The 26,593-nt window shown below is 45.5% G+C and overlaps 1 protein-coding gene across 1 annotated transcript in view; it reads right to left on the reverse strand.

Annotated features, from left to right (window-relative positions):
- The window catches only part of LOC141154979 (cytochrome P450 2C23-like), a 54,813-nt gene extending 28,463 nt beyond the window's left edge, over positions 1-26,350 (reverse strand). Inside the window, exons 1-3 of the mRNA XM_073641564.1 lie at positions 26,045-26,350; positions 13,493-13,655; positions 12,048-12,197 (exon numbers count right to left, since the gene is read on the reverse strand). Of these exons, the coding sequence (XP_073497665.1) occupies positions 12,048-12,197; positions 13,493-13,655; positions 26,045-26,224 (493 nt within the window). The 5' untranslated portion in view covers positions 26,225-26,350. The remainder of the gene's footprint in view (positions 1-12,047; positions 12,198-13,492; positions 13,656-26,044) is intronic.
- Positions 26,351-26,593: the final 243 nt, after the last annotated feature.

Consider the following 26,593-nt stretch of genomic DNA (forward strand, 5'->3'; position numbering starts at 1 on the left):
AATATCGGTCGATACCCGATATTACAGTATCGGAATGCTCAACACTACTGATGATGAATCTCTTTGTCACATGTCCCCAATTCAGTAGTTGGAAGTGAAATTCTACTCCGCTCAGCCACCGCTGCACTGACGCCCCTGATATGCTATTCATCATTAGCTGGTGGAGAAATTCTATGGTGACTTGTAATCTGGCTTGTTCACATTGGTCAACCCGTCTGGCTGCTATTAGTCGTGTCCACTGTTCCCATGCCTTACAGTATGCTTGCCACATCGACGGGGCAACTGACGCTCTGATTAATGGCATCAACTATTCGCCACTAGATCCCATAGGGAGGCTGGGTAACTGTTGCCCGATGGGTGGGCGTTGGGGAGGAGCTCTGTGAAAATCTGCCAATTGAATTGTGATAAAGCGTTAGCAGCAGCGTTAAACCCCTCAGCATCGTGGCTAGCGCGGACCCATACATTGTGTTTTAGGCACAGGAATGCTAGCCGGCGTAGTAGGCCTAGCACTGGGAGAGACGATGATGCCATATTATTAATGAAGTGCGCTAGGCTGGTGTTTTTTGATATGAAGAGTATATTTTTGTTAGCCCGGCGCGCGCCCCATATTTCTATTGCTACCACTATTGGAAACAGTTCCAGGACTGTCTGTTTTTTTGTCAGCACTGGTTCTACCCAATACGGAGGCCATAAGCTTGTGCACCATTGGTTATTTAGTATCGCTGCATATCCGCCTGATTCTGCTGCCCCGGTGAATAATCGTAGTTGAATGTTGGACTGTTCTGCTGACATAAATAACGTGTGACCGTTGAATGATTATAAGATGGTTTTCCACACCTCTAAGTCCGCCCGTAGCTGCCTGCTGATTCTGATTGCATGACTTGGTTTAGATGCCCCTTTTGTTGTGGGCGATAAATGAAGAGAAAAAACCCTTCCGACTGGCATCACCCAGCTCGCAAACACGAGAAGACCTAGTAATACTTGCATCTGCTGTAGTGTTACTTTCCATACTGCGCAAAAAACCTAGATCAGGTGTAATGTTTTGGTATTTTTTCCCATGGGAGGCGGAACAACCTTGCTGTGGTGTCGATTTCGATGCCTAAGAACGATTTTTTTTAGTTGTGGGGCCTATGTTTTTGGTTGGGCATAATGGGACTCCAAACCGACGGGAGATGTTTGTGAATTTGTTGAGTAAGGGGCAGCAAAAGTGGATGACCAATCGCCACATGGCAGAAAAAGAAAGGAAAAAATCAGCTCACCCACCTAGAAGATCAACAGCACGGAGCCAGAAGTGCTACCAGACGAACATGAGGAACCAGGAAGATCCAGCTGAACAAATCTTCTAAAATCTACTTTTTATTGGGTCATACAAAAAATATTTTAAAAGTCCACCTTGGAGAAGAACAGCAAACGCGTTTCGAACTAAAGGTTCTTAATCATTGCATAGCAAAAAAAACAGCAAGGAAGTGGTATTTATATGTCATGTCCTGCTATGCTCCTTTTCAAGGCTGAGTTAATCAGAAATTTAAACACACATACCATGTTAAAATCGTATAGCATAGAAACAATGCATATAAATGTAAATAATTCAAAAGAAAAGAAGAAAAAAGGAACATATATATAATAATAATCTATAAATGATCATTCATAATGATACATCAGATCATGTCTGATGTTTAAACCCACTGGTACACGTGTATTTAAAGTATAAATCCACCAACTTTCTCTATTAAGGAACTTTCTCCTATAATCATCCACCAAATCTCCACCAATCGCCACGGCCCACGGAGTGGACACCACAGTCAGTGAGTCCTTCCTTATTTAGTATAGAGTCTACCAATACTTTGGGCATATTAGCCCAGCTGCGAAGCAAGCTGCACCGCCTGTGTATCTAATAATAATTTTTAACTGCATCTAGCCTAGGCAGACTGTGGGGACCCCCAACCAAACCCAGACGCTCTGCATCTAACCGAGCCGATCATTTGATAGTATTGCTAGTAGCAGAGTCGCATGGGCTCTAAACCTTGCATAGCCTGGGCATTTTTTCAGATCGATAAGGATGACCCAACTCATGTTATCTGTAACATTTGAAACCAAAAGCTAAGTAAAGGCCAAAAAATCCATAGTTTGAGTACTTCATGCATGAACCGTCACACGTATATGAAGCATAAGTTGCAGTGCGAAGCTCACTGTGCTACAATGCGGCCTAGCGGGCCGGGAAAACCACCATCTGCCCCACCTGTGTCATTCTGGGGAGACTAAAAGCTTGAGGATTTTGGAAAATCACCTCACCAACCATTTTAAGCAACTCTGGAACAATTGATGCCACTAAAGTGGTGTCTGTGCCACAATTTTGGGAAAAAATGGAGATTCTTTTTGGAGTCCCCTTGCTGTATTTTACATGACATTGCCATCGTCAATTCCAGGTGGGTCGGGTCCCCCCCCCACACTTTAACCGTAAGAAACTACATACACTATGGCTTGGGGTAACACAGATGGTTGAGTCTGAAGAGCTGTTTACTCATACTATAGCCTGGGAATCAGATGTCTGCTCCAAAGCTTCAGTGTCTGCTAGTCAGCGGAGTAGCCACCGCCTGTACATCTAATTACAATTTTTTTTTTCAACTTCAAGTTTTTTTTTATTTTTGTGTTGAAAAAGTACAAGAAAATACAATATACATAGTAAAAGGGGTAGTATAACTATAAATCTATGCATAACGACAGTACATTGGGGGGTACAGGGAGGGTTTTCCATCAATATCCAGATCAAGCATGTATTTTTCCAAATGAAAGATAGAGAGAGAGGGAGTGGACCACGGCAGACCACCAATCAATTGAATGTGATTATGATCATTGTTGTACCGACATCACGGATAACTTTAGTTGGGGGCTAGATGGTAGGCGTCAGAGTTTTGCAAATTAATCCAATCCCTCCAAATCACACAGTATCTATCAACATCAGCCGGTGAGATGGCAATCAGATGCTCCATCCTATTAAGGAGGGAGATCTCCGCAAACCATTCCTCCACAGTGGGTGGGTCTCTGCTTTTCCAGTGTCGTGGAATGACATTCTTAGCCGCCTGTATTAGGTAGCCTATTGATGACCTTTTATAACTACGTTTACTTATTGGTAACATTGATAAAAGGAGGGCTTCTGGCGTATTAGGGATAGTCAAACCAGTTATTTTCTCAATCATGGGAACCACCTTTGCCCAAAATGCATTTATTATAGGGCATGCCCACCATATGTGTGACATTGTCCCTTTCCCCTCCCCACATCTCCAACATCTATCTGAGACCACTTGATACCATCTATGAAGGACTGCTGTTACCCGGTACCATCTAGAGATAATTTTGAAGGAGGTTTCCTGAGCTTTGGACCCTATTGAGGTTTTATGTGTTAGGAAGAAACATTTATCCCACTGTGAGTTAGAGAAGGGCTTCACCAGTTCCCTTTCCCATGCACCGCAGAATCCTGGCCTATTGTCAGTTACCTGGGCAATGAGGAGATTATACAATAGGGAGATGGAGTGTGTAGGGGGTGACAATGATAGGCTCAATTTTTCAAAGTTTCTGAGAGCTCTATGAAGATGTGTGCGCTTCTTCACAGTTGAATAGAAGTGTTGTAACTGGCTATATTCAAAATTAGCCTTCGGGGAAGTGGCTCTTCCCTGTAACAAGTCATTGAGGGGGAGCAGCGAAGTATTGGAGATGACATGAGAAAATAATATCGGATGGGATTTATTTGAACCGAGAAATCTATTTGCAGATAGTCCTGGTGGGAAATCTGGATTATCTGAAATCAGGAGCAAGGGGCCCTGGGGGTCGATTGAGGATAAGCTTATTTTTTGGTATCTCAAAGCCAAAGCAGTGGTATAAGTACTATATGACATGAGGCCAAGAGAGGGGACAATTAAATGGGCGCACCATGGGAGAGTGGTAAGAGCTTTAGGACAAATGGATTGAGCTATTTTGACCCACAATTTCCCCTCTGAATGATGGAAGAAGTCAAGGATTCTAGCGTGTACTGCTTCCATGTAATACCTTCTACAATCCGGAAGGCTAAGGCCCCCCTTTTGTTTGTGTCTGATCAAAACGTCCCCCCGAAAGCGTGGACGCCCACTTGCCCAGATAAATCTGCAAAAGCTACTGCGTAGTCTTTTCCAAAAATGTGAGGGAATTACCACAGGAATTGTTTGGAAGAGGTCTAAGAGTTTAGGTAGGACGTTCATTTTTAGTATATTTATTCTGCCGAACCAGGAAAAATCCTTCACCGTCCAAGAAGTAAGATCTCTATGGAGTTGTTCAATAAAGGGCCCAAAATTACAATAAAATAGACGGGAGAGGTCCCTATTAGTGTTGAGCGAACATGCTCGACACTGCTCGGTACTCGCCCGAGCATCACGCTACTCGGGATGTTCGGCGAGCACCGAGCATTTCCGGGTTACTCGGGCGGGAGCTCGGGTCTCTGCCCTGCATGTTTGGTGCTCCTTACAGAGCCAATGAACATGCTGGGATTGCCAGCCAGTCACTGTAATGCCGCAGCCATGTTGGTTGTGGGCATTACAGTGATTGGCTGGCCGCACAGAGTCACCTCCCAGACGATCAGCCCGTCATGATTGGTGTGTGTGGGTGTCTGTGCGTGTGTCTGCGAGTGTGTGCGGTGTCTGTGCGATGTCTGCGAGTCTGTGCGGCGTGTCTGTGCGATGTGTGCGGGTGTGCGCGGTGTCTGTGCGATGTCTGCGAGTGTGTGCGGTGTCTGTGCGATGTCTGCGAGTGTGTGCGGTGTCTTTGCGATGTTTGCGAGTGTGTGCGGTGTCTGTGCGATGTGTGGGGGTGTGTGCATGCAGGCAGACATAGGCCGATGTGACACTACTACTCCCATCGGCCTATGTCTGTCCCCCGTCCACTCGTGCCAGCAGGATCAGCTCGATGGGAGCAGTAGTTCCCATCAGCCTGATCCTGCTATATAAATTGCCCTACTGTGTCCCCAATAAATTTTAAATACATGTCATTGGTGGCCAGTGGTTACCTACAATAAATTAGTTTATACATTACCTGTCCCCGCCGATCGCCACCTAAAATAAGTAAAAAATAAAAAAAATACACCTATACTCACCTAGACACCTAATTCCCCGAAGCCATCGATCTCCTGTAATAAAATATAAAATAATAAACCACAACCTTATCCTTACCCCTCCGTAGTAGTCCACGAGTGTCCCACGAAGATCTCCAGTTTAGAGCAGCCACATAGAATGTGACCGCTCTGAACCGCTGCCGCCGCTAGAGTGAGGGGGCCGTAAAGCAGCCCCGTCATTGCATAAGCAGGTTCGCCGGAGTTCAGGCAGCGCTGCTCCGGTTAGCTGCTTTACGGCCCCGCTGTACCGTGAGAAATTCCCACGGTACAGCAGTGCCGTAAAGGAGGTCTCCGGAGCTGCGCTGCCTGAATGCACTCCGGTGACCTCAGTCAGTGGCTCCCGCTGCCGGGAGCGGACGTGTTCCCGGCAGTGTGAGCTTACAGCAGCCATGCACAGCTGTCACCATCTCCAGATGTGACAGCTGTGCATGGGAGATCAGCACAGGAACGTGGACAGGTAACTATTTTTTTTTTAATAAACTAAGAATTAAATAAAATTGTGCGTTTTATTTCAAATAAATTATTTTTTTCTGGGTGTAGTGTGTGTTTTTTCTTTTTAACACTTTGTAGGTTAGTAATGGGGGTATCTTATAGACGCCCATCATTACTAACCTGGGCTTCATGGCAGCTGGCGCTGACATGAACCCCAACCCTATTACCCCCTGCCACCGCACCAGGGCAGCGTGGAAGAGCGAGGCTAAGTGCCAGAGTTGGCGCATCCTATGGATGCGCCATTTCTGGGGCGGCTGACGGCTGGTGTTTCTAGCCTGGGAGGGGGCCAATATTCATGGCACCCTTCCTGGGCTATTAATATCAGCCCCCAGCTGTCTGCCTAGCCTTTGCTAGCTATTAAATAGGGGGTACCACACGTCATTTTTTTGGTGGGGTCCCCCATTTTAATAGCTAGTAAAGGCTAGGTATTCAGCTGGGGGCTGATATTAGTAGTCTGGGTAGCTCCGTGGGTATTACCCACTTCCCAGGCTTCAAACATCTGCCCCAGCCGTCTGCTTAACCTCCGCTAGAGCCTAAAATTATGGGGGATCCCACGCCAATTTTTTTTTAAATAAATCCTTTATTTTAACACTAAATGACATTTGAGGAGTTAATAAAGATGCAGTCCCTAAATGATTATTTATTTTTTAATTAATTTTTCCCAAAAATTTTGATGTGGGCTTTGCCATATTTTTGTATGCCAGCCAGGTACAGCATCCAGCTTCTATGAACGCGCCATTTTCCGGGGTGGCTGCGGACTGCAATTTGCACCGGGGGGGGGGGGGAGCAGAAAGCTTGGGCCTCCCTGCGCTGCAGATTCCATCCCCCAGCTGCCTAGTTGCACCTGGCTGGACATAAAAATAGGGAGAAGCCCCACGTATTTTTTTTTTAAATTATTTCATGAAATTCATGAAATAATTTTTTAAAAAAAGGGCTTCCCTATATTGTTGTGTCCGGCCAGGTACAAATAGGCAGCTGGTGGTTGGGGGCAGCCCGTTCCTGCCTGCTGTACCTGGCTGGACACAAATATAGTGCGAAGCCCCACGTCAATTTTTTTTTAATTATTTCAGGAAATTCATGAAATAATTAAAAAAAAATTGATGTGGGGCTTCGCCCTATATTTGTGTCCAGCCAGGTACAGCAGGCATGAACGGGCTGCGCCCAACCACCAGCTGCCTATTTGTACCTGGCCGGACACAACAATATAGGGAAGGCCTTTTTTTAAAAAATTATTTCATGAAATAATTTAAAAAAAATTGACGTGGGGCTTCGCACGATATTTGTGTCCAGCCAGGTACAGCAGGCAGGAACGGGCAGCCCCCAACCACCAGCTGCCTATTTGTACCTGGCCGGACACAACAATATAGGGAAGCCCTTTTTTTAAAAAATTATTTCATGAAATAATTAAAAAAAAATTGACGTGGGGCTTCGCACTATATTTGTGTCCAGCCAGGTACAACTAGGCAGCTGGGGGCTGGAAGGTCCAAGCTTTCTGGGCCCCACCCGCTGCAAATTGCAGTCCGCAGTCGCCCCGGAAAATGGCGCGTTCATAGAAGCGCCATCTTCTGGCGCTGTACCCAACTCATCCAGGGCCCTGGTGCGGTGGCTCACTGAGTAATAAAGGGGTTAGGGCCAGCTTGGCATTATCAGCTGGCCCTAAGTCCGAAATTCATGGGGTCACGCCAATATTAGACATGACTGCCATGAATTTCTAGTAAAGTATTTAAAAAAAACACAACACCCAGAAAAAAGTCCTTTAATTGAAATGAAGACACAATTCTTTATTGTTCTAAATTAAACCATACTTACCGTCACGCCCATTCCAGCTGAAGCCAACGATCTCCTGCAATAAAAGAAAAATAATAAAGCAACCTCATCCTTACCTTTCCATGGTTCCCAGGACGGCTTCAGCTCTGCTACATCGAGATGACAGGCTGGACCGCAGCAGAAAGCTGCCATCCAGCCTGTCATCCCGCAGACACTGAGAAGCGCAGGCATGCTTGCGCTCCTCAGTGTCTGGCTGTGACGGCATCCAGATGAGCCGAGGTCATGTCCAATGAACTCAGCTCACCTCATGCACGTCACTGACAGCGTGGGAAAATTCTCACGCTGAAGCGCTGAGTGCAGGAGAATTTTCCCACGCTGTCAGTGACGTGCATGATGTGAGCTGAGATCATTGGACATGACCTCGGCTCATCTGGATGCCGTCACAGAGAGACACTGAGGAGCGCAAGCATGCCTGCGCTTCTCAGTGTCCGCGGGATGACAGGCTGGATGGCAGCTTTCTCCTGCGGTCCAGCCTGTCATCTCGATGTAGCAGAGCTGGAGCTGTCCTGGGAACCATGGAAAGGTGAGGATGAGGTTGCTTTATTATTTTTGTTTTATTGCAGGAGATCGTTGGCTTCAGCTGGAATGGGCGTGATGGTAAGTATGGTTTAATTTAGAACAATAAAGAATTGTGTGTTTATTTCAATTAAAGGACTTTATTCTGGGTGTTTGTGTTTTTTTTTAACTTTGAGTATGGGGTTAGTAATGGGGGTGTCTTATAGACGCCTCTCCATTACTAACCTGGGCTTGATGTCAGCTGGCATTATAAGCTGACATCAACCCCAACCCTATTACCCCACTGCCACCGCTACAGGGCAGTGGGAAGAGCGAGGCTAAGTGCCAGAATTGGCGCATCCTATGAATGCGCCATTTCTGGGGCGGCTGACGGCTGGTGTTTCTAGCCTGGGAGGGGGCCAATATTCATGGCACCCTTCCTGGGCTATTAATATCAGCCCCCAGCTGTCTGCCTAGCCTTTGCTAGCTATTAAATTAGGGGGGACCCCACGTCATTTTTTTGAGGGGGTCCCCCATTTTAATAGCTAGTAAAGGCTAGGTATTCAGCTGGGGGCTGATATTAGTAGCCTGGGAAGCTCCATGGGTATTACCCCCTTCCCAGGCTTCAAACATCTGCCCCAGCCGTCTGCTTAACCTCCGCTAGAGACTAAAATTAAGGGGAACCCCACGGCAATTTTTTTTAAAATAAATCCTTTATTTTAACACTAAATGACAAGTACAGTAATCAACACTGTCACTGTACTTCATATATATGTGACTGACATGTTTCTATCTATCTAATCTATGTATGATTCTCTATTCCTTCTATTCAAAATTGTCGGGTACAGATGCTGAATTGCCGGCCGGCTTTTTTAAAGAGACGGTGCATGAAAACACTATTATATTTTTAAATAAATCCTTTACACTAAATGACAAGTACAGTAAGCAACACTGTCACTGTACTTCATATATATGTGACTGACATGTTTCTATCTATCTAATCTATGTGTGATTCTCTATTTTTTCTGTTGTAAATTGTCGGGTACCGGTGTATGCCGCTGATGAATTGCCGGCTTTTCGTGTAATACATTCTACATTATTCTTAGTTGTTTTACTTCATGTAGAATTAACCTACAAGGAAAGAAAGGATTTATTTTCATTCCGATATTTGTGTCCCATTGACTTGCATTGGTTTCCTGTATCGGAATCGGCGATATCCGATACTTTTTGGGTATCGGTCCGATCCAATCCGATACGATATTTCCTGATATCGGAAGGTATCGCTCAACACTATCCTTAACATATTTCACAGGAAAGCACTTTCACTTTCGTTTTTGAACGTTTTATTTTGAGCCTGTAAAAGTGGCTTAATACCTCTGACCACGTTGTTGACAGCAGTGACCTGGGGGTCAGAAATGCTTCCTGGGGCGATCCCCATGCTGTCCCCATGTCATTTGAGCACTGTCACTATCGTTTCGGGCACTTGTTAGGCTTTTAAAAGACTGCCGGGGGAGCCGCCGCAAAAATGCTCGAGTCTCCCATAGACTAACATTGGGCTCGTTGCTTGGGTCGAGCACCCGAGTATCACGGCGAGCTCGGCCCGAGCTTCGAGCACCCGAGCATTTTAGTGCTCGATCAACACTAGTCCCTATGAATAGGAATTCATAAGTATTTGATACCGTGTGAGGGCCAGGCAAAGGGAAAGTTGGACTGGATGGAATCCTGTATGGATTTGGGGAGGGAGACATCGAGGGCCTCAGACTTCGCTGCATTGATTTTAAAATTTGACCATGTACAAAAGTGATCTATTTCAGCCATAACAGCAGTGATGGATATATGTGGTTGAGTGATATATACTAGGACATCATGAGCAGATGCCGAGCACTTGTACTTGGTGCCTCCCACCTCAATCCCCATAATATTGGGGCTATCGTGAATTGATGAGAGCAGGTGCTCCATCACTAGGATGTATAAGAGAGGAGACAGAGGACATCCCTGCCTTGTCCCATTGGTGATTATGAAAGGTGATGATAATGTTCCATTTATCTTCAGCCTAGCTGACGGATTGCGATACAGGGCCATGATTTTGGCTATATAAGGGTCCCCTACCCCAAGTTTTTTAAGAGAATAATATATGGCGTGCCAGGAGACTCTATGGAATGCTTTCTCAGCATCCAACGAGAGTATCTAATTACAAATTTTTAACTGCATCTAGCCCAAGCAATACTTTGGGCCTAGTAGCAGTGTCTGCTAGTCAGCAGATTAACCCAGCTGTTAAGCAAGCTACACCACCTGTAGTTTGGACACTTAATTTTTTCAAAGGAAATGGTTCAGGCCCCCGGGACACTCAGCGAAGAGCATCGGGGAGGCACCCCAAGGCACAGGGGCTGGGACTGGCGGTAGGACGCCTTGCGGTGGACCGCCAAGCTCGATCCTTATAAAAGCTTTTTAACTGCAGCAGCTTTAGTGGACGCTACTGGAGCTGGAAATACCGTGGCTGCTGGCATGAGACTTGCCCTCCAATAGATCCTTGTAAAAGGATTTAAAGTGTACTCACTCAAATTAGAGAGACAATTTAAATTAAAAAGATTAGACCTGCCTCCACCGCATGGGGGCTCGCTCGACCCACCAGTGGACAGGCACCAGTATTGGGAGAGGGGGGCTGGCCTTCAGGGTCCACCGCGGCTCTGGCACAAACCCGGCGACACGGAGGTCGCACGGGCAGGAACGGACTGGCCGTGTCGGCTTCGCCCTTTTTTTGTTTTAGAAGGGCATGACATGCCTATATCTGTGTCTCCCCCTCCTTTTACTCCTCCACCTCTTCTTTTCGCATGACTATATGTACTTGTCATTTTTCCATGTGTTAGTTGTGTCTTCTGAGCAGTTTGTCAGCTTTTGGACACCTTTCAAGTGTTTTCTATGTGTTTCTATGTGTTTTTGTTTGCCTGCCATTGGTTTTAACGGTGTTCGAAGGTGTTCGACGAACAGTTCGACGAACAGTTCGGCGAACATACGGGTGTTCGACGAACCGAACCGAACTCAAAGACTACGGGGGTGGCTCAACACTACACTGTGTTCCAAATTATTATGTAAATAATATTTTCTCAGATTTTCCCAAATTACCTATATGAATTGCAGTCATTGTAATTTTCCAGTCAAATAACTATTAGAGTACAATTGAAAGGGTTTTGTACAAACTGCCTATGATAACAGTATATTTTTAAAAAAATAAAAAACTCAAACTGCACTCAAAATGCATGTTTCAAATTATTATGCACAGCAGAGTTTTCAACCTTTGCATTTTAATAAAGAACAAAAAAATGGTCATTTTTGAAATTATAAGCATTAGCAGGTTATTACAAACTGAAAACAAACAGTTTTCAACTCAAAACTTTATTCTAGGTGATGTTACATTTGCACATAGGACCACTTGTTCGAAAGGAGCTTCTGAACTCTCTCGTCCATTGAATTTGTCAGGTTTTGGATGGTTTCTGCCTCAATTGTTTTGCATGAGGACAGAAAACCCTCCCAGAGCTGTTGCTTAGATATGAACTGCCTCCTGCCATCATAGACACTCCTTTTGATGATGCTCCAGAGGTTCTTAATGGGGTTGAGGTCAGGGGAGCATGGGTGCTACACCATAAGTTTGTCCCCTTTTATGCCCATAGCAGCCAGAGATGCAGATGTGTTATGTGCAGCATGAGACGGGGCATTATCATGCATGAAATGATCTCGATGGTCCAGATGGATGGAGTGGAGGATGGTTGGTTAATGGACACCACATGCATACACGGCTACGGCGCTAACAAGGAGGAGGTGGAGTAATGCAGCCAATCACGTATTCGAACACCTGACACCCATTGATGTAGAAGACATCCAGGAGAGGATTGTGAGAAGCCCAAGAGCATGACCAGAGAAATGATAATAATAGGCACATGTCAGCAGAACTATTGCAAAACTACACCTGCCAATATGTCACTACCTTAGTTTTTAACTTTCCTTATAGCATTGGTGTTCAAACTTTGGCTTTCCAGGTTTTGAAAACCTACAACTTCAAGCATATTATTTTTCTGCATAATTTCTAATCATTGCTGACCTTTCGTTTTCATAAACCTCTCAGTAAGACATTCGGCCTCTTCTTGGATTCTCTCTTCGATGCTCCTTTTTCCCATTCCAAAATTTCTTAAAGTCATTAAAGAAAATCGACGGAGAATCTTCCATCTTTCTCCATTGCTCATGATAACCCCTAAAAGGTAAATTTTAGTATATTATATTCATATAAAACCATTTTAGTCAACCATTTAAATGATAATGCCATTGCTATTAGTGGTGATGTCCCAGTAATAATTAAAGATACTTATAGCCAATATATAACATGAGGGTCTATGGCAGAGATATTTCTGGGCCTTCAAGCACCATGGCCCAGTGCTTCTACTACTACTACTACTACTACTACATTTGTAGCACTTATAGCTTCTGATCAAAAGTTGTGGACATTTGGAAGTCTTCTACGATAGCCACACAAAGCAGAACATGGGACAGGAACTTTATCATGTATCATGATTTCTCTTGTAACTATTGGTTGGGTCAATCTCATCTATATACACTCCATACACGTAAGAGTATGTCATAATGACTGATTTGAGTTATTTTGGCTTGTTTGTGAATTTTATTCAAACCATTGTCATGAATTTGTGGACATTTCTGTGCCAAATATGTGACTTGCCATGTTGGAGAATTTTGACTCCATTTGGGTAAAAAATAAGCTCCTCTGATGGCAGCTTACCAGCTGGAGAACAAATGGATTGGAAGCAGAAATTCAGCAGGCAGGATCTTCTCTTGCTTGACATGATGTGTCACGGAAGAGTCGGGAGGCCATCATACTTATCAAACTGTCATTCTACCCAGCTGATAGCCAATCTCAATGCTATCTTTAGTCTAAGGTGTATTGGGGCCTTAGGTCTGGCATATTAATGATGGGATCATGTGTACAAACGATATGTCAGAGAATGATCAGCCACATTCTAGATGACCAAAAACGTATATATTTATGGCCAGCTGAAGTCTTAGGTTTAGCAATCCCCATATACACTTGAGAACAGATTCCCTAGAAATTAATATCTACTTTATTAAAGAAATTATCATAAGATAGGAATTCTACTCTATATGCCATATGGACTCTATAGAGGTGGGATCCCTCATCTGGAACCCATCTCTATGCCAGAATGGAGAGTTTCTTCTCAAGATGTTGGTGGGGCATGTGACCATTGCTCTTGGATATCAGAACAACACTTCCAAACTTTTTCTTTTACCTAAAATGTTAATGGGCTAACGGCTTGCAGAAGGTAGAAGGAACATATGACAGCTGCAGAGGGTTTCCGATTGACAGCAAGAGCTTCAGTAAGCATTGACATTTCAGGCATGTTTGACCAGTAGCCTTAGTCAAGATTAGGGTTAGGAAATCTAGCTACAACTATATATTGGTACTAAAAATAATTAGGACTTAATATAAACTTTCCATCTTTGATATAGATGTCTTACCATAATCCTTAAAAAACAGTTGTGTTACTTCGACTTCTCCTCTGTCACTGAACACATCACTGTGATCAATCAGAGCCTCCTTTACAGCATCATAGCCAATTAGCACTACAGACCTTTGGTTGGCAAAGTACATGGTATACACGGGTCCATACTTCTCACTCAGCTACATTGGAATATAAAAAATAACATGTAGTATGGAATCATATTTGAGAAATATATAAGATGTATATAGATACTTATCGAGGAGAATTTTGTATCATCTGTAAAAGGGGAGGTAAATTCATGAGCTCAAGGAGAAGAAGATGGAATACACAACTAAGTAGGGAAACATTGGAGTGCAAAATGTATATATTTCAGAAGTAAAATCAATGGGCCCCAATTAATCAAGAATGGCATTTTGCACACCAGTCTTGAGGGACTGCGCATTGGAGTAATGTTCATCAAATTCATAAAGATTTGTAGTCATCTTATGGAATTTGGTTTATCTTTTCACCACAACCAAAAATATTTTCCCAGTCAAGGACTAGAGTATATTTCTGTTGTAATTGACACCACTTTTTCAACCTGCATTATGATGAATTTGTCAGGAACAATTGGCCACTCCACATCCTGCCCAAACTCCACTAATTTTTCTAAAAATTGGCAGAGCTGGCCAAGACTGACATAAAAATGCTAAAAGTCCCAATATTTTTGAGCACATTTGTTTTGTTCCAAAAAAAAATGTCGACATTTCAAGCAGCTTTATAAAAGAAAACTGGCAAAAACAACTTGACGAATTGAGGCCAATGACTTTACTTTTTTATTATAATTCACTGTTCTTCTGTATAAGGACTTGATAAAAAAACCAATAAACTAACTTACTATAAACTGAAGAGGTTAGACCCCCCTCCAACAATGAATAAGAGCAATAAAAGGAAAAATCCCTAATGCTTAATGGTCTACAATAAAGGAAATCAGTGGCAATAAGTGGTCTATGAACGGGAGAAATTAAGTCAGCAACAGTTAGCAAGTTACGACAGGGAAAGTAACATGTCAGCAGCCAACACTGGGGGAAGTCAGCAACAGTCAGGACCTTCACTAATGTAGGTTGGTGACAGTCTGAAAGACCTAAGGCAGAAAGGACAGAAATTAAAGGGGTTGTGTGGTACTTTAGATTACCCCCCAATGTATCCCCCCCCAGGTCCCTAAGACTTTTTGTAAATACCTTCTGCTGTTGATAATGCCTGTGAGCGGCGCTATCGGTGGCCCCTCACATGCATCATGTAAACCCCGGCTGCAGCCGGCTCTGACATCCGCTGATGTCACGACAACTGCTGGCAGCAGCCGGGGGTCACAATATTCCTGGTTCCAGGTGGATGCCAGGCTGTGGGCGAGGTTACCACATCGCATCACACCCAGCATCCATCGTGCGCTCTCCCTCTCCCCTTTCATTTGGAATGCCCGGTGTGGATGCTGGGTGTGACATGGGGGTAACCCCGCCCACAACCCAGCAACCACCGCGGGGACCCCAGCACTGAGTCACGCCTCACTTGTCGTGATGTCAGCGCTGGGGTCACGTGATGCCTGTGAGCGGCCACCGATAGCGACGCTCACAGGCATTATCAACAGCAGAAGGTATGTACAAAAAGTCTTAGGGACCTGGGGAGGGATACATGGGGGGGGGGGGTAATCTAAAGTACCGCACAAACCCCTTTAATATTGTAAACTAATTACTCAGACAATTATATAACAAAGTGATTATATCAAGTGGGGTGGAACCTGTGGAGTTTAACGTTTGGAATTCAGAAACTATTCTTGTTCACAACAGTATTGTGTCACTAAAACAGTTTTATTTTAGTATGAAGAGGTTATGGACTGATCTATTGGTTATATTATAAAAATGTCAGTCTTTAGGTCTAGAGAAGCTCTGGAGAGGGACAAAAGTGCCCACAAAATAGGGCAATACCGTCTGGAAAGAGATAGGTACAATAGATGGTAGCACTCACCTAAAGGTGTTGTGTGCAGGTACAACACCTATAAAGTTGTGGAAAGCCGCTGCTGCTGCTGGCCCGTGGCTGAAGGAAAAGGTTCTTCCAGAAGTATAATGGCAAAAATGAAAGCTGGCACATTTAGGCAGGCTGCGCTGTTGGAATGAAGAGCTTTGGGATTCCAAAACGGTTTTTATTAACACCAACGCATTTCTGCACCGGATCGGCGCCTTTCTCAAGGAATAAAAACCAAGTTCTAGCTTCCATTTTTGCTAGGCTTTCTGTCTAGATTGATATAAAGAGAGCTAATGTGTATGTAGATTGGCCAATGATCAGCTTTTAAAAACCCTTGTTCTCATGGAGTACAGATTACATTGTAGACATAGGCCACAAAGTCTAAACTTTCCATTGAATCCGTACCTCAGTCTGTGAGTGCACTCAGACAAGAGCCGTGCACTGCTGTCTCCCGTGCTGTGCACAGTGTGGGCGTCTATTGAGAGATCAGGATGGTCCCAGTATTTGGACCTCCATTGATCTAGTCAATCAAAGTGCTTGCCAATAACGAAAAAATGCTGGGAAAATTTGACTACCCTTTAAATGTTTATTTACATCTTGATTGGCTTGTTCTTGCCGCTATAAAAGTCCTAGTTTTCTGCAGTCCATAACTCTATGTCAATTGGGGATCTGCTGCTGGCAACATGATGCTGTATTGGGACAGAAGGATTATTCTGTTCACATCAGTACGGGAGGAGCCCATATGAATATACTTCTACTAAAACAGTTGTGTATTCTTAAGCCCCTCTCTGATGAATTGTTTTATGTGCCAGTTTGTTAGTGATTATGTGTGTAAGTATAATCATGGTAGTAATCTCATGGCTCACCATCACCAGCTTCTGGTGTCAAGTCACCGCATCTGTAACGTGTTAACTCACTGTAAAGAGTGGAGATCACTTTCTCAATGCAAGTTAATGAGACTCAGAATGAGGGTCCATAGTCTCATTCTGAGTCTTATAGACTTGTATTGATAAAATTCAAAAAGTGATCTCCGTTCCACACAGCAACCACTGTCTGATCCTCTAGGTCACAAAACTAGTTATATGATTCTGTAGCAGAGGTGAGAGAGCCTTTCAGAGAACTCTTATATGATGCTTCAAAGATGGAGAGAGACTGCCATCTGCTGGCCAGACACAGTCAAGCGGAACCAAGATACACAAGAGAAGTTGAAGAGAGAGCAGATTTAGATGCTGGACTTGATCAGGTGACTTCCAGGAAGGAGTTCCTGGAGATAAAAGGCCTGCGCGCCAAGCCTGAGCAGTTTTTGGCGCCAAGCAGCAGAGAGGAGGGGACGCATTCTCTGCGTGCTGAGAAGCCCCGTGTGGCAGGCCTAAGCCAGAGGTCTGTGAGGTGCCACAGCCGGTCGATGGTGGAAGAGCTTCAGATCCCTCACAGATGTCATCTGAGTGCTGTGCCTGCTGAGGAGACTCGGAGCCTGATTGCGGTGCTGAGTGAGTTCACGGAACCCGACGTCGCCCGCCGACAGACGAGGTCTGGACCCCCCTACCCAAGGCTTGAGACATTGCCTCCAACAGCAAAGAAGAGAGGAGTTGAGAGACTGCTGAGCCAGGAAAGTCACGCCAGTGAAAGCTGAGGAGCTGCATACGTGAACAGGGCCGTCACTTCTACTGTTCACTCACGGTACAGGGGACAATTGGGTTTAGGTACTCAGGTTGGGAGGGGAAAGGTTGGGGTTAAAGGAGCGCAACGTGATCTAATTGAATTTGTCTGGAATAGACTTTCGGCCTAGCGGGAATAACAGGTGACCCCCGCTAGGGCCATGTGCAGAGTTAAAGAACTCACGTGGTGTCTCCCATGATTGAGGGCACCACATTACTTTGAGAGACTTCGCATCTTGTTAATATTTCAAATTACTGTTCATTACCCTTGTTGCCAATCCCTTGTTCAGAATACCTGTTATATATATATATATATATATATATATATATATATATATATATAACTGTTTATATTCATCTCTGACTGTTCTCGCCTTGTGTCTCTGTGCATTGCATTTCGGCACCTGCATTACATTTGGCGTAGGACGCAACATTCAGACGCAGAGATGGCGGAGCAGCCTGTGACTGGGTGCGGCAGGAGCCATATTCCCCTGGGGGCTATGCTCAGCCATCTTCCCAAGTTCACGGGAGATGGCATGTCACTGTGGGACTGGGTAGAAAGACTGAGAAGTATGCTACGTATGTATCCCCTTGATCCCCTAGCCCAGACGGAACTGGCCCTCCTAACCCTTGATGGAGAGGCCCGGTGTAGACTGTGATGTACCGCCCACCTGGGGACCGTGACACCGTGGACAAAGTGATAAAAATTCTAGAGGACATGCACGGTGACACCACAGATCTGGGACACTTGCGCCTACGGTTGTTTCAGCGGGTCCAAGGGGAAAATGAGACCATAAATCAGTATGTTAATGCATTGCAGGAAGTGACAGCCCATATCACTAAGAAGGCTCGAGATGGGAACCGAGGACTGGGACCATTAGATGAAGTGTTGCGTGACCAACTGATTGCTGGCTTGAAAGACCCTTCCTTGAGGCAGATCTTGAAGGAGCGGCTGCGTTTGAGCCCTGATCTGGGCTTCCTGGAGGTAGGGGCTGAAGCTAGAGTCCTGGAGAAAGAAGTTCCTGTTCTCAAAGCCACAGTTAGAAGTCATGAGGCAATTGCCCCTAGATTCACTAACAAAGAGCCTGATTGGGTACGGGAAATACGTCAGGAAATTCGAGATATTCGGGGTGAGTTGAATGCTATCAGAAAGACCCCTGCTGCCCCCTTGCCGATGGACCGTACCGCCCAATGCTGACGGAGACCAGAGCAAGAAAGACGTACCTACCAGGCCCCAGCACGGCATGTACCCGACCTATCGGTAGAACGAGGACCAGAGTGTTGGACCTGCGGCGGTAGGGGGCATATCTCCAAAGACTGTCCAAACCGAGAAAGGAGGAGAAGCGGACTGCCGTTAAACTAAAATGCCCCACGGTTGTGGAGCATACCGTGGGGTCTCGAGCTTCAGAGAGTGGAAGAGGGAGCTCTGAAGACATTGTCTCCGAGAGGCCCATTATCTGGGCTGAATTTAATGGGCAGCGGATCCGCTGTCTAATGGACACCGGGTCTCAAGTGACCACTATACCTGAGACGTATTTCCAAAGTCACTTTCCTGAAGTTGCTCTTTCCTGGCGGGAACCTACTGTCAAACTGGTGGCGGCTAATCAACTACCTATCCCAGTAGCGGGAGTAGTATGGATGTCTGTCCGGGTATGTGGAAAGGACCTCGGTCGAAAAGTGATTGTACTGACCACAGGGCCCGGAGGCGATGGGCCCATTGTTACCCTGGGCATTAATGTGCTGAAGGAGGTCGGACAGTTCCTGACTGAGGGCTGTGACAAAAACAACTGGACCCACGCCACTCGAGACCCAGCTAACAAGAGAGTATTCCAGCATCTCGTGCAGGTGAGACAAATTCAAAAATTGCCCGCTACCTCTCAGTACCTTGGTAAGGTATTGATACCACCCGAAGCCACAATGACACTGCCAGTGGGACAGATTGTACTAACGTTACCGGTGCTGGCACATGTGTCCTTAGAAGGTGTGGACATCCAAATTGAACCAATGGAGGGAGAGGAAGCGCCCTCTGGACTCCTGGTTGCTCGGACCCTGGCCACAGTACGGCAGGGTCGAGTGCCCGTGCGTTGCATCAATCTAAGTGGCACGAGTTTACAGTTGTTGCCCCGAAAAGAGGTGGCGCGAGTGTGTATAATGCCAGAGGCCCTTACCAGAGCTGACGCTATAGGGCTGGCACCTGTGGAAGGAGAGCCATGGACCCTGGAGGTGTCCCTCAACAGCCAGGAGAATGGAAGAGAACCCTTGGCTGTGCACCACCTCTTGGAGAAAATGGAGGCTAATCTTACTGAGTTTTCTGCTGGACAAGTAAGGCAGATTGAACAACTTCTACAGCGATATCAGGGAGTGTTTGCACAACAGGAAGACGATTTCAGGTGCACTCGGGACATTCAGCACGAAATACCCACCGGAAATACTGCTCCCATCCGAGAGAGATATCGGCAGATCCCGCCTCAAATGTACCAGGAGGTGAAAGAGCTGTTGGCCCACATGTTGCGGAACGGCATGATCCGCGAAAGTCAGAGTCCTTGGGCGGCTCCTATCATGCTGGTCCGGAAGAAGGATGGTACCCTGAGATTCTGTGTAGACTATCGGAAGCTGAATGCCTGTACAGTACGGGACTCCTATCCACTCCCCCGAATCGAAGAGTCTCTATCTGCGCTAGGAAGCGCAAAGTTCTTCTCTTCCCTCGACCTGGCAAGTGGCTATTGGCAGGTCCCAGTAGCTGAGAAGGATCGCCCGAAGACAGCTTTTGTTCTCCCTATGGGCCTGTTTGAGTTCAATCGGATGCCGTCCGGGCAAACAAATGTGCCGGGACCTTCCAAAGACTGATGGAGAGATGCTTGGGGGACCTCAACTTTGAAGCCACTTTAATATATCTGGACGATATAATTATCTATTCCGCTACGTTTGAAGATCATCTCCGCCAACTGGAACAAGTGTTAGAATGGCTTCAAAGGCACGGCCTGAAAATTAAGCCTTGTAAGTGTCGTCTCTTCAAGCGACAAATTGAATATCTGGGGCACACTGTGTCCAGTGCAGAAGTGTACCCCACTGCGGAGAAAGTAGCTGCCGTGCAGAAGTGACCCACATCCGCCAATCTAAAAGAACTGAGGGCATTTCTTGTGCTCGCTGGATAATACCGCTGATTCATTAAAAACTTCGCTAAGATTGCGATCCCACTCAATGAATTGCTGAGAGGAACGGCTGGAGGAGCCAAGCGGCAGCCCGTTCAGTGGGGCCCATGACAAGAAGAGGCACTCCGAGCATTGAAAATGGCTCTAACGGATGCCCCAATTCTGGCCTACGCTGACTTTTCGCAGCCTTTTATGTTGTACACTGATGGAAGCTTGCATGGACTGGGAGCAGTGCTGGCTCAAGTGCAAGGAGGAAAAGAGCGGGTGATCGCGTATGCCAGCAGGTCGCTCCGAGATAAGGAGAAGAATCCGGACAACTACAGTTCGTTTAAGCTGGAGCTACTGGCACTGATGTGGGTCATGACCGAGAAATTTGCTGAGTACTTGTCAGGGTCAGAAGTGCAAGTGCGGACAGATAACAACCCTTTGGCCCACTTGGAGAACGCCAAATAGGGCGCGTTAGAGCAGCGGTGGGTGGCAAGGATGTCCAAATACCAGTATAAAATCGCCTATCGGTCCAAGGCCCTGAACACTCATGCAGATGCCCTGTCCCGGGTCACTCAGACGGGGCCGAAGAGGGACAGAGATGAGGAGCTCGAAGGCGACGAGATTCCGGATTTCAGCCAGTTCGCCGCTGCCGTGGTCGACGCCCAGGAGACCAGAGAGGAGCCGAGGCCCACTCAAATTCTGGGTCGCTCAAGAGATGAGTGGATACATCTGCAATAATCTGACCCAGAGCTGGCAAAGCTGAGAGAATGGGTCGCCCTTGGTCATAGACCCGACCAGGAAGCCAGAGCTGCATCACTTCCAACTACCCTACAAATCCTAGGCCAGTGGGAGAGGCTCTTCCTGAAGGATGGCTTGCTATGCTGAAGAATCCAGCTACCTCAAGAGTTTAATGTTACCTGGCAGGTAGTAGTTCCAGAATCGCTGGCAATGCAGCTAGCCCAGGAAGCTTATAGAAGAGGTGCTCACTTCGGCGTAGAGAAAACCTTTCGGTGGGTGCAACGGCTGGTGTATTGGCCTCAACTGCGACAAGAAGTGGCTACACCCCTTACATGTTGCTGTTTGGAAGAAGTGGGCGAGAAATTACTGAACTGGAGCTAGACTCAGAAGACTCCGGCCCGGGCAGTAGCCCAAGTACCTGGATTCGAGAACACCAGCGCCGGCTCCATACAGTGAGAAGATTGGTTGCTCAGAAGTTTCAGGAAGTTGAGCATGCAGATCGGCCCCCGACCTCAGGTGGATCACTCTAGCCAGGAGACCGTGTACTGGTAAGGGTCAAACGATTTGGGAGTAAACTGGACCATCGTTGGGAGGCGATACCATATTGGGTGGTGAAGAAGGTTCACCCAGACAACCCAGTCTACGAGGTTAGGCCCGAAGGGGATGATGCCGCGACACCCAGGGTGTTGCACCGCAATATGCTGCGACCTTGCTCCTCTGAAACAGAAGCCTGTAATGAGGTTGGGCCCTCAAACGAATTGGCTGGAGTGCCACATACAGGCACCTTGGGGGATGAAGAAGGATGGGCCACAATGTAGTTGGGCGCGTCAGAACCGTCGATGCCAACCCCGAGTGGAACCCAGAATGAGCAGAGAAGTGACTTGCAATCCCCAGTGGTTGATTCATCGGATATCCCGGAGTCACCTCCGCAGGAGAAGCCCCGCAAAACTGAGCGGGCTAATGCCGGAATTCCTCCTAACCGGTATGCTCAAGAAGAGTTTATCTGGTCTCAGATCCAGCAGAAAACACAGGAGTGTGCTCAACTCCTGTCTGAACTTGCACTGCCTGGAAAGAGACATCAATTCTGCAAGAAATCCACTCGCCCGAGGACTGGCAAACAAAAAGGAGTGAGGAATGTAGCAGAGGCGAGAAAGCCTTTAAGAGAACTCTTATATGATGCTTCAAAGATGGAGAGAGACTGCCATCTGCTGGCCAGACACAGTCAAGCGGAACCAAGATACACAAGAGAAGTTGAAGAGAGAGCAGATTTAGATGCTGGACCCGATCAGGTGACTTCCAGGTAGGAGTTCCTGGAGATAAGAGGCCAGCACGCCAAGCCTGAGCAGTTTTTGGCGCCAAGCAGCAGAGAGGAGGAGACGCATTCTCTGCGTGCTGAGAAGCCCTGTGTGGCAGGCCTAAGCCAGAGGTCTGTGAGGTGCCACAGCCGGTCGATGGTGGAAGAGCTCCAGATCCCTCACAGATGTCACCCGAGTGCTGTGCCTGCTGAGGAGACTCGGAGCCTGCTTGCGGTGTTGAGTGAGTTCACGGAACCCGACGTCGCCCGCCGACAGACGAGGTCTGGACCCCCCTACCCAAGGCTTGAGAGATTGTCTCCAACAGCAAAGAAGAGAGGAGTTGAGAGACTGCTGAGCCAGGAAAGTCACGCCAATGAAACAGAGGAGCTGCATACGTGAACAGGGCCGTCAATTCTACTGTTCACTCACGGTACCGGGGACAATTGGGTTTAGGTACTCAGGTTGGGAGGGGAACGGTTGGGGTTAAAGGAGCGCAACGTGATCTCATTGAATTTGTCCGGAAAAGACTTTCGGCCTAGCGGGAATAACCGGTGACCCCCGCTAGGGCCATATGCAGAGTTAAAGAACTCACGTGGTGTCTCCCATGACTGAGGGCACCACATTACTTTGAGAGACTTCGTATCTTGCTAATATTTCAAATTACTGTTCATTACCCTTGTTGCCAATCCCTTGTTCAGAATACCTGTTATATATATATATATATATATATATATATATATATAAACTGTTTATATTAATCTCTGACTGTTCTCGCCTTGTGTCTCTGTGCATTGCATTCCGGCACCTGCATTACAATTCCAGAGTGCAGCTGAAAACGATGACCGGTGAGTACACTACTACAATAATTAGACTTACACACATGAACCCTAACTAACAAGCAAAGAAAAATATTCATCAAGGTGAGGCTTTATGAAGTTTTGGACTATGACCGGCTTTCATCTCGGAGCACATGTAGATACTTCCACATAAACTGCAGTGTTTACATTGAGAGGCTTGTTCTACATAAAGATATAAGAGATATCAGTGATATAACAAACTATTAGAAACTAACTATAATTTTTTTTGAGCTTTCATCAAAAATGATTTCATTTTTCATGCATCATAGTTTGCCATTTTAATGGTCTACTGCAAAACTAATAAAATGTGATTTGAAGAGCAAAAAAAAAATAAATATATTATCATGTGGAGGAGATGAGCATAGTCTGGAAAGGTGCCAGTTGGAAACATGAGTAGGGTCTTAATGTCCCCATACACATTAGACCAACGCCAGTCGAACCCCCCATTATCGACAGATTCAGATGAAAGTCTAATATGTATGGGGGGCCACCAACAGGAGATTGAGAATAAAAGACAAGCCTTTTGCCAGAGAGGTCTGGACCTGGCTTTCTCAAAGAGAACATAAGAGCATTCGACAGAGTGAATGTTCTTGTGTATGGAGGAGTCAGGGGAGATAGCTGCTGGCTGAACCGTCGTTTGGCCAATAGCTATCTACAGTGTGGGGGACTTTACAGCCAATATAAGATGTGGCCATATTCTAGCATTTAGAACAGAGGACAATAAACTTTCTCGCTTGGGAGTAACTTCCGAGCATAAATGCTGCATTTTTTCCTCTGGGTTTTTTTTGTGCACAAAAATGTAACAGTTAAAGCAAAATGGATTTGGTTTAAAAAAAACTTATGTCCACTGTGCATTTAAAAATGCCATAGAATTATGCAGTTTTTGGTGTGTTCTTTCCATATACAGTACAGACCAAAAGTTTGGACACACCTTCTCATTTAAAGATTTTTATGTATTTTCATGACTTTGAAAATTGTACATTCACACTGAAGGCATCAAAACTATGAATTAGCACATGTGGAATTATATACTTAACAAAAAAGAGTGAAACAACTGAAAATATGTCTTATATTGTAGGTTCTTCAAAGTAGCCACCTTTTGCTTTGATGACTGCTTTGCACACTCTTGGCATTTTCTTGATGAGCTTCAAGAGGTAGCCACCGGAAATGGTTTTCACTTCACAGGTGTGCCCTATCAGGTTTAATAAGTGGGATTTCTTGCCTTATAAATGGGGTTGGGACCATCAGTTGTGTTGTGCAGAAGTCAGGTGGATATACAGCTGATAGTCCTACTGAATAGACTGTTAGATTTTGTATTATGGCAAGAAAAAAGCAGCTAAGTAAAGAAAAACGAGTGGCCATCATTACTTTAAGAAATGAAGGTCAGTCAGTCCGAAAAATTGTGAAAACTTTGAAAGTGTCCCCAAGTGCAGTTGCAAAAATCATCAAGCGATACAAAGAAGCTGGCTCACATGAGGACCGCCCCAGGAAAGGAAGACCAAGAGTCACCTCTGCTTCTGAGGATAAGTATATCCGAGTCACCAGCCTCAGAAATCGCAGGTTAACAGCAGCTCAGATTAGAGACCAGGTCAATGCCACACAGAGTTCTAGCAGCAGACACATCTCTTCAACAACTGTTAAGAGGAGACTTTGTGCAGCAGGCCTTCATGGTAAAATAGCTGCTAGGAAACCACTGCTAAGGACAGACAACAAGCAGAAGAGACTTGTTTGGGTTAAAGAACACAAGGAATGGACAATAGACCAGTGGAAATCTGTGCTTTGGTCTGATGAGTCCAAATTTGAGATCTTTGGTTCCAACCACCGTGTCTTTGTGGGATGCAGAAAAGGTGAACGGATAGACTCTACATGCCTGGTTCTCACCGTGAAGCATGGAGGAGGAGGTGTGATGGTGTGGGGATGCTTTGCTGGTGACACTGTTGGGGATTTATTCAAAATTGAAGGCATACTGAACCAGCATGGCTACCACAGCATCTTGCAGCGGCATGCTATTCCATCCGGTTTGCGTTTAGTTGGACCATCATTTATTTTTCAACAGGACAATGACCCCAAACACACCTCCAGGCTGTGTAAGGGCTATTTGACCAAGAGGAAGAGTGATGGGGTGCTACGCCAGATGACCTGGCCTCCGCAGTCACCAGACCTGAACCCAATCGAGATGGTTTGGGGTGAGCTGGACCGCAGAGTGATGGCAAAAGGGCCAACTAGTGCTAAGCATCTCTGGGAACTCCTTCAAGATTGTCGGAAGACCATTTCCAGTGACTACCACTTGAATCTCGCCAAGAGTGTGCAAAGCAGTCATCAAAGGTAAAGGTGGCTACTTTGAAGAACCTAGAATATAAGACCTATTTTCAGTTGTTTCACACTTTTTTGTTAAGTATATAATTCCACATGTGTTAATTCATAGTGTTGATGCCTTCAGTGTGAATGTACAATTTTCTTAGTCATGAAAATACAGAAAAATCTTTAAATGAGAAGGTGTGTCCAAACTTTTGGTCTGTACTGTAGGTTTCAGTATAATATAACTTAGTACCATTCACCAGCTGGTGAACCACGTAGAAGTACTATAACTTTATTGGTTGAGGAACACTGACTTATTGCAAACAAATCAGAAAGTATCATTTACCCTCAGCAAGATAAACATTTCTTAAACTTATTTTATTTTAAAAATCATAGAAATCCTACAAATGAGGTGCAATTTTCTTGTTAAATTTCTAGTTTCAGGAGGACTACGTTTGCTCTGGTCTTTTGTCTAGTTGATATCATGGACATGCGATGTACAAATTCACTTGTATTTTAATGCAGTCATTTTCATACTCTATCCAAATATTTATGAATGCAGAATAGTATTAAGTCTTACGTACCTTAAGTAAAGAGCTTGGTAGTTCGGTAGTACCAATCTGGACCAGGTTCCCCAGGACTGGTAGAGGTGTCGGCCCTGGAGGCAGATTCTTCTGATTTATCTTGTTCCACCACTTAAGAAGGTAAATGAAGACAGTAACTGCAGTAGTTAGGAGAAGGGTGATTACAATATTCAGTGCCATGCTGCAGCAAAGCGTCTGTTAAGGAAAAGCACACAGAATCCCTGTACTAAATCCCTCTTGTTTTGTAATGTTTAGAAAAACTTGACTCCCCGCCCTTTATTCCACATGACACGTGATCAGCGAGGAGGGGGCTGGAAGGAAGGGTTTGAAGGGCAGAGGTACAATTAGACTATGTAAGAACTATATGGCTATGTGACAGGTAAAACCGCAATCAAATTAAGAAAAAGGACACTACAAAAAGCCAAAAACTGTCCAACACCTCCAATCAGAATGAAGCAAGTGTGAACCAGTGCAAGCTGCATAATATTCAATCAAAGAATAGAGCAGCAGCCACTGCGCTAAGATGTGTGCAGACACTGAATATATGAA

Source organism: Phyllobates terribilis, unplaced genomic scaffold (genome assembly GCF_046119375.1).
Source record: "Phyllobates terribilis strain yellow unplaced genomic scaffold, ASM4611937v1 Scaffold_7__3_contigs__length_470593459, whole genome shotgun sequence".
In the NCBI taxonomy this organism is placed as follows: domain Eukaryota; kingdom Metazoa; phylum Chordata; class Amphibia; order Anura; family Dendrobatidae; genus Phyllobates; species Phyllobates terribilis.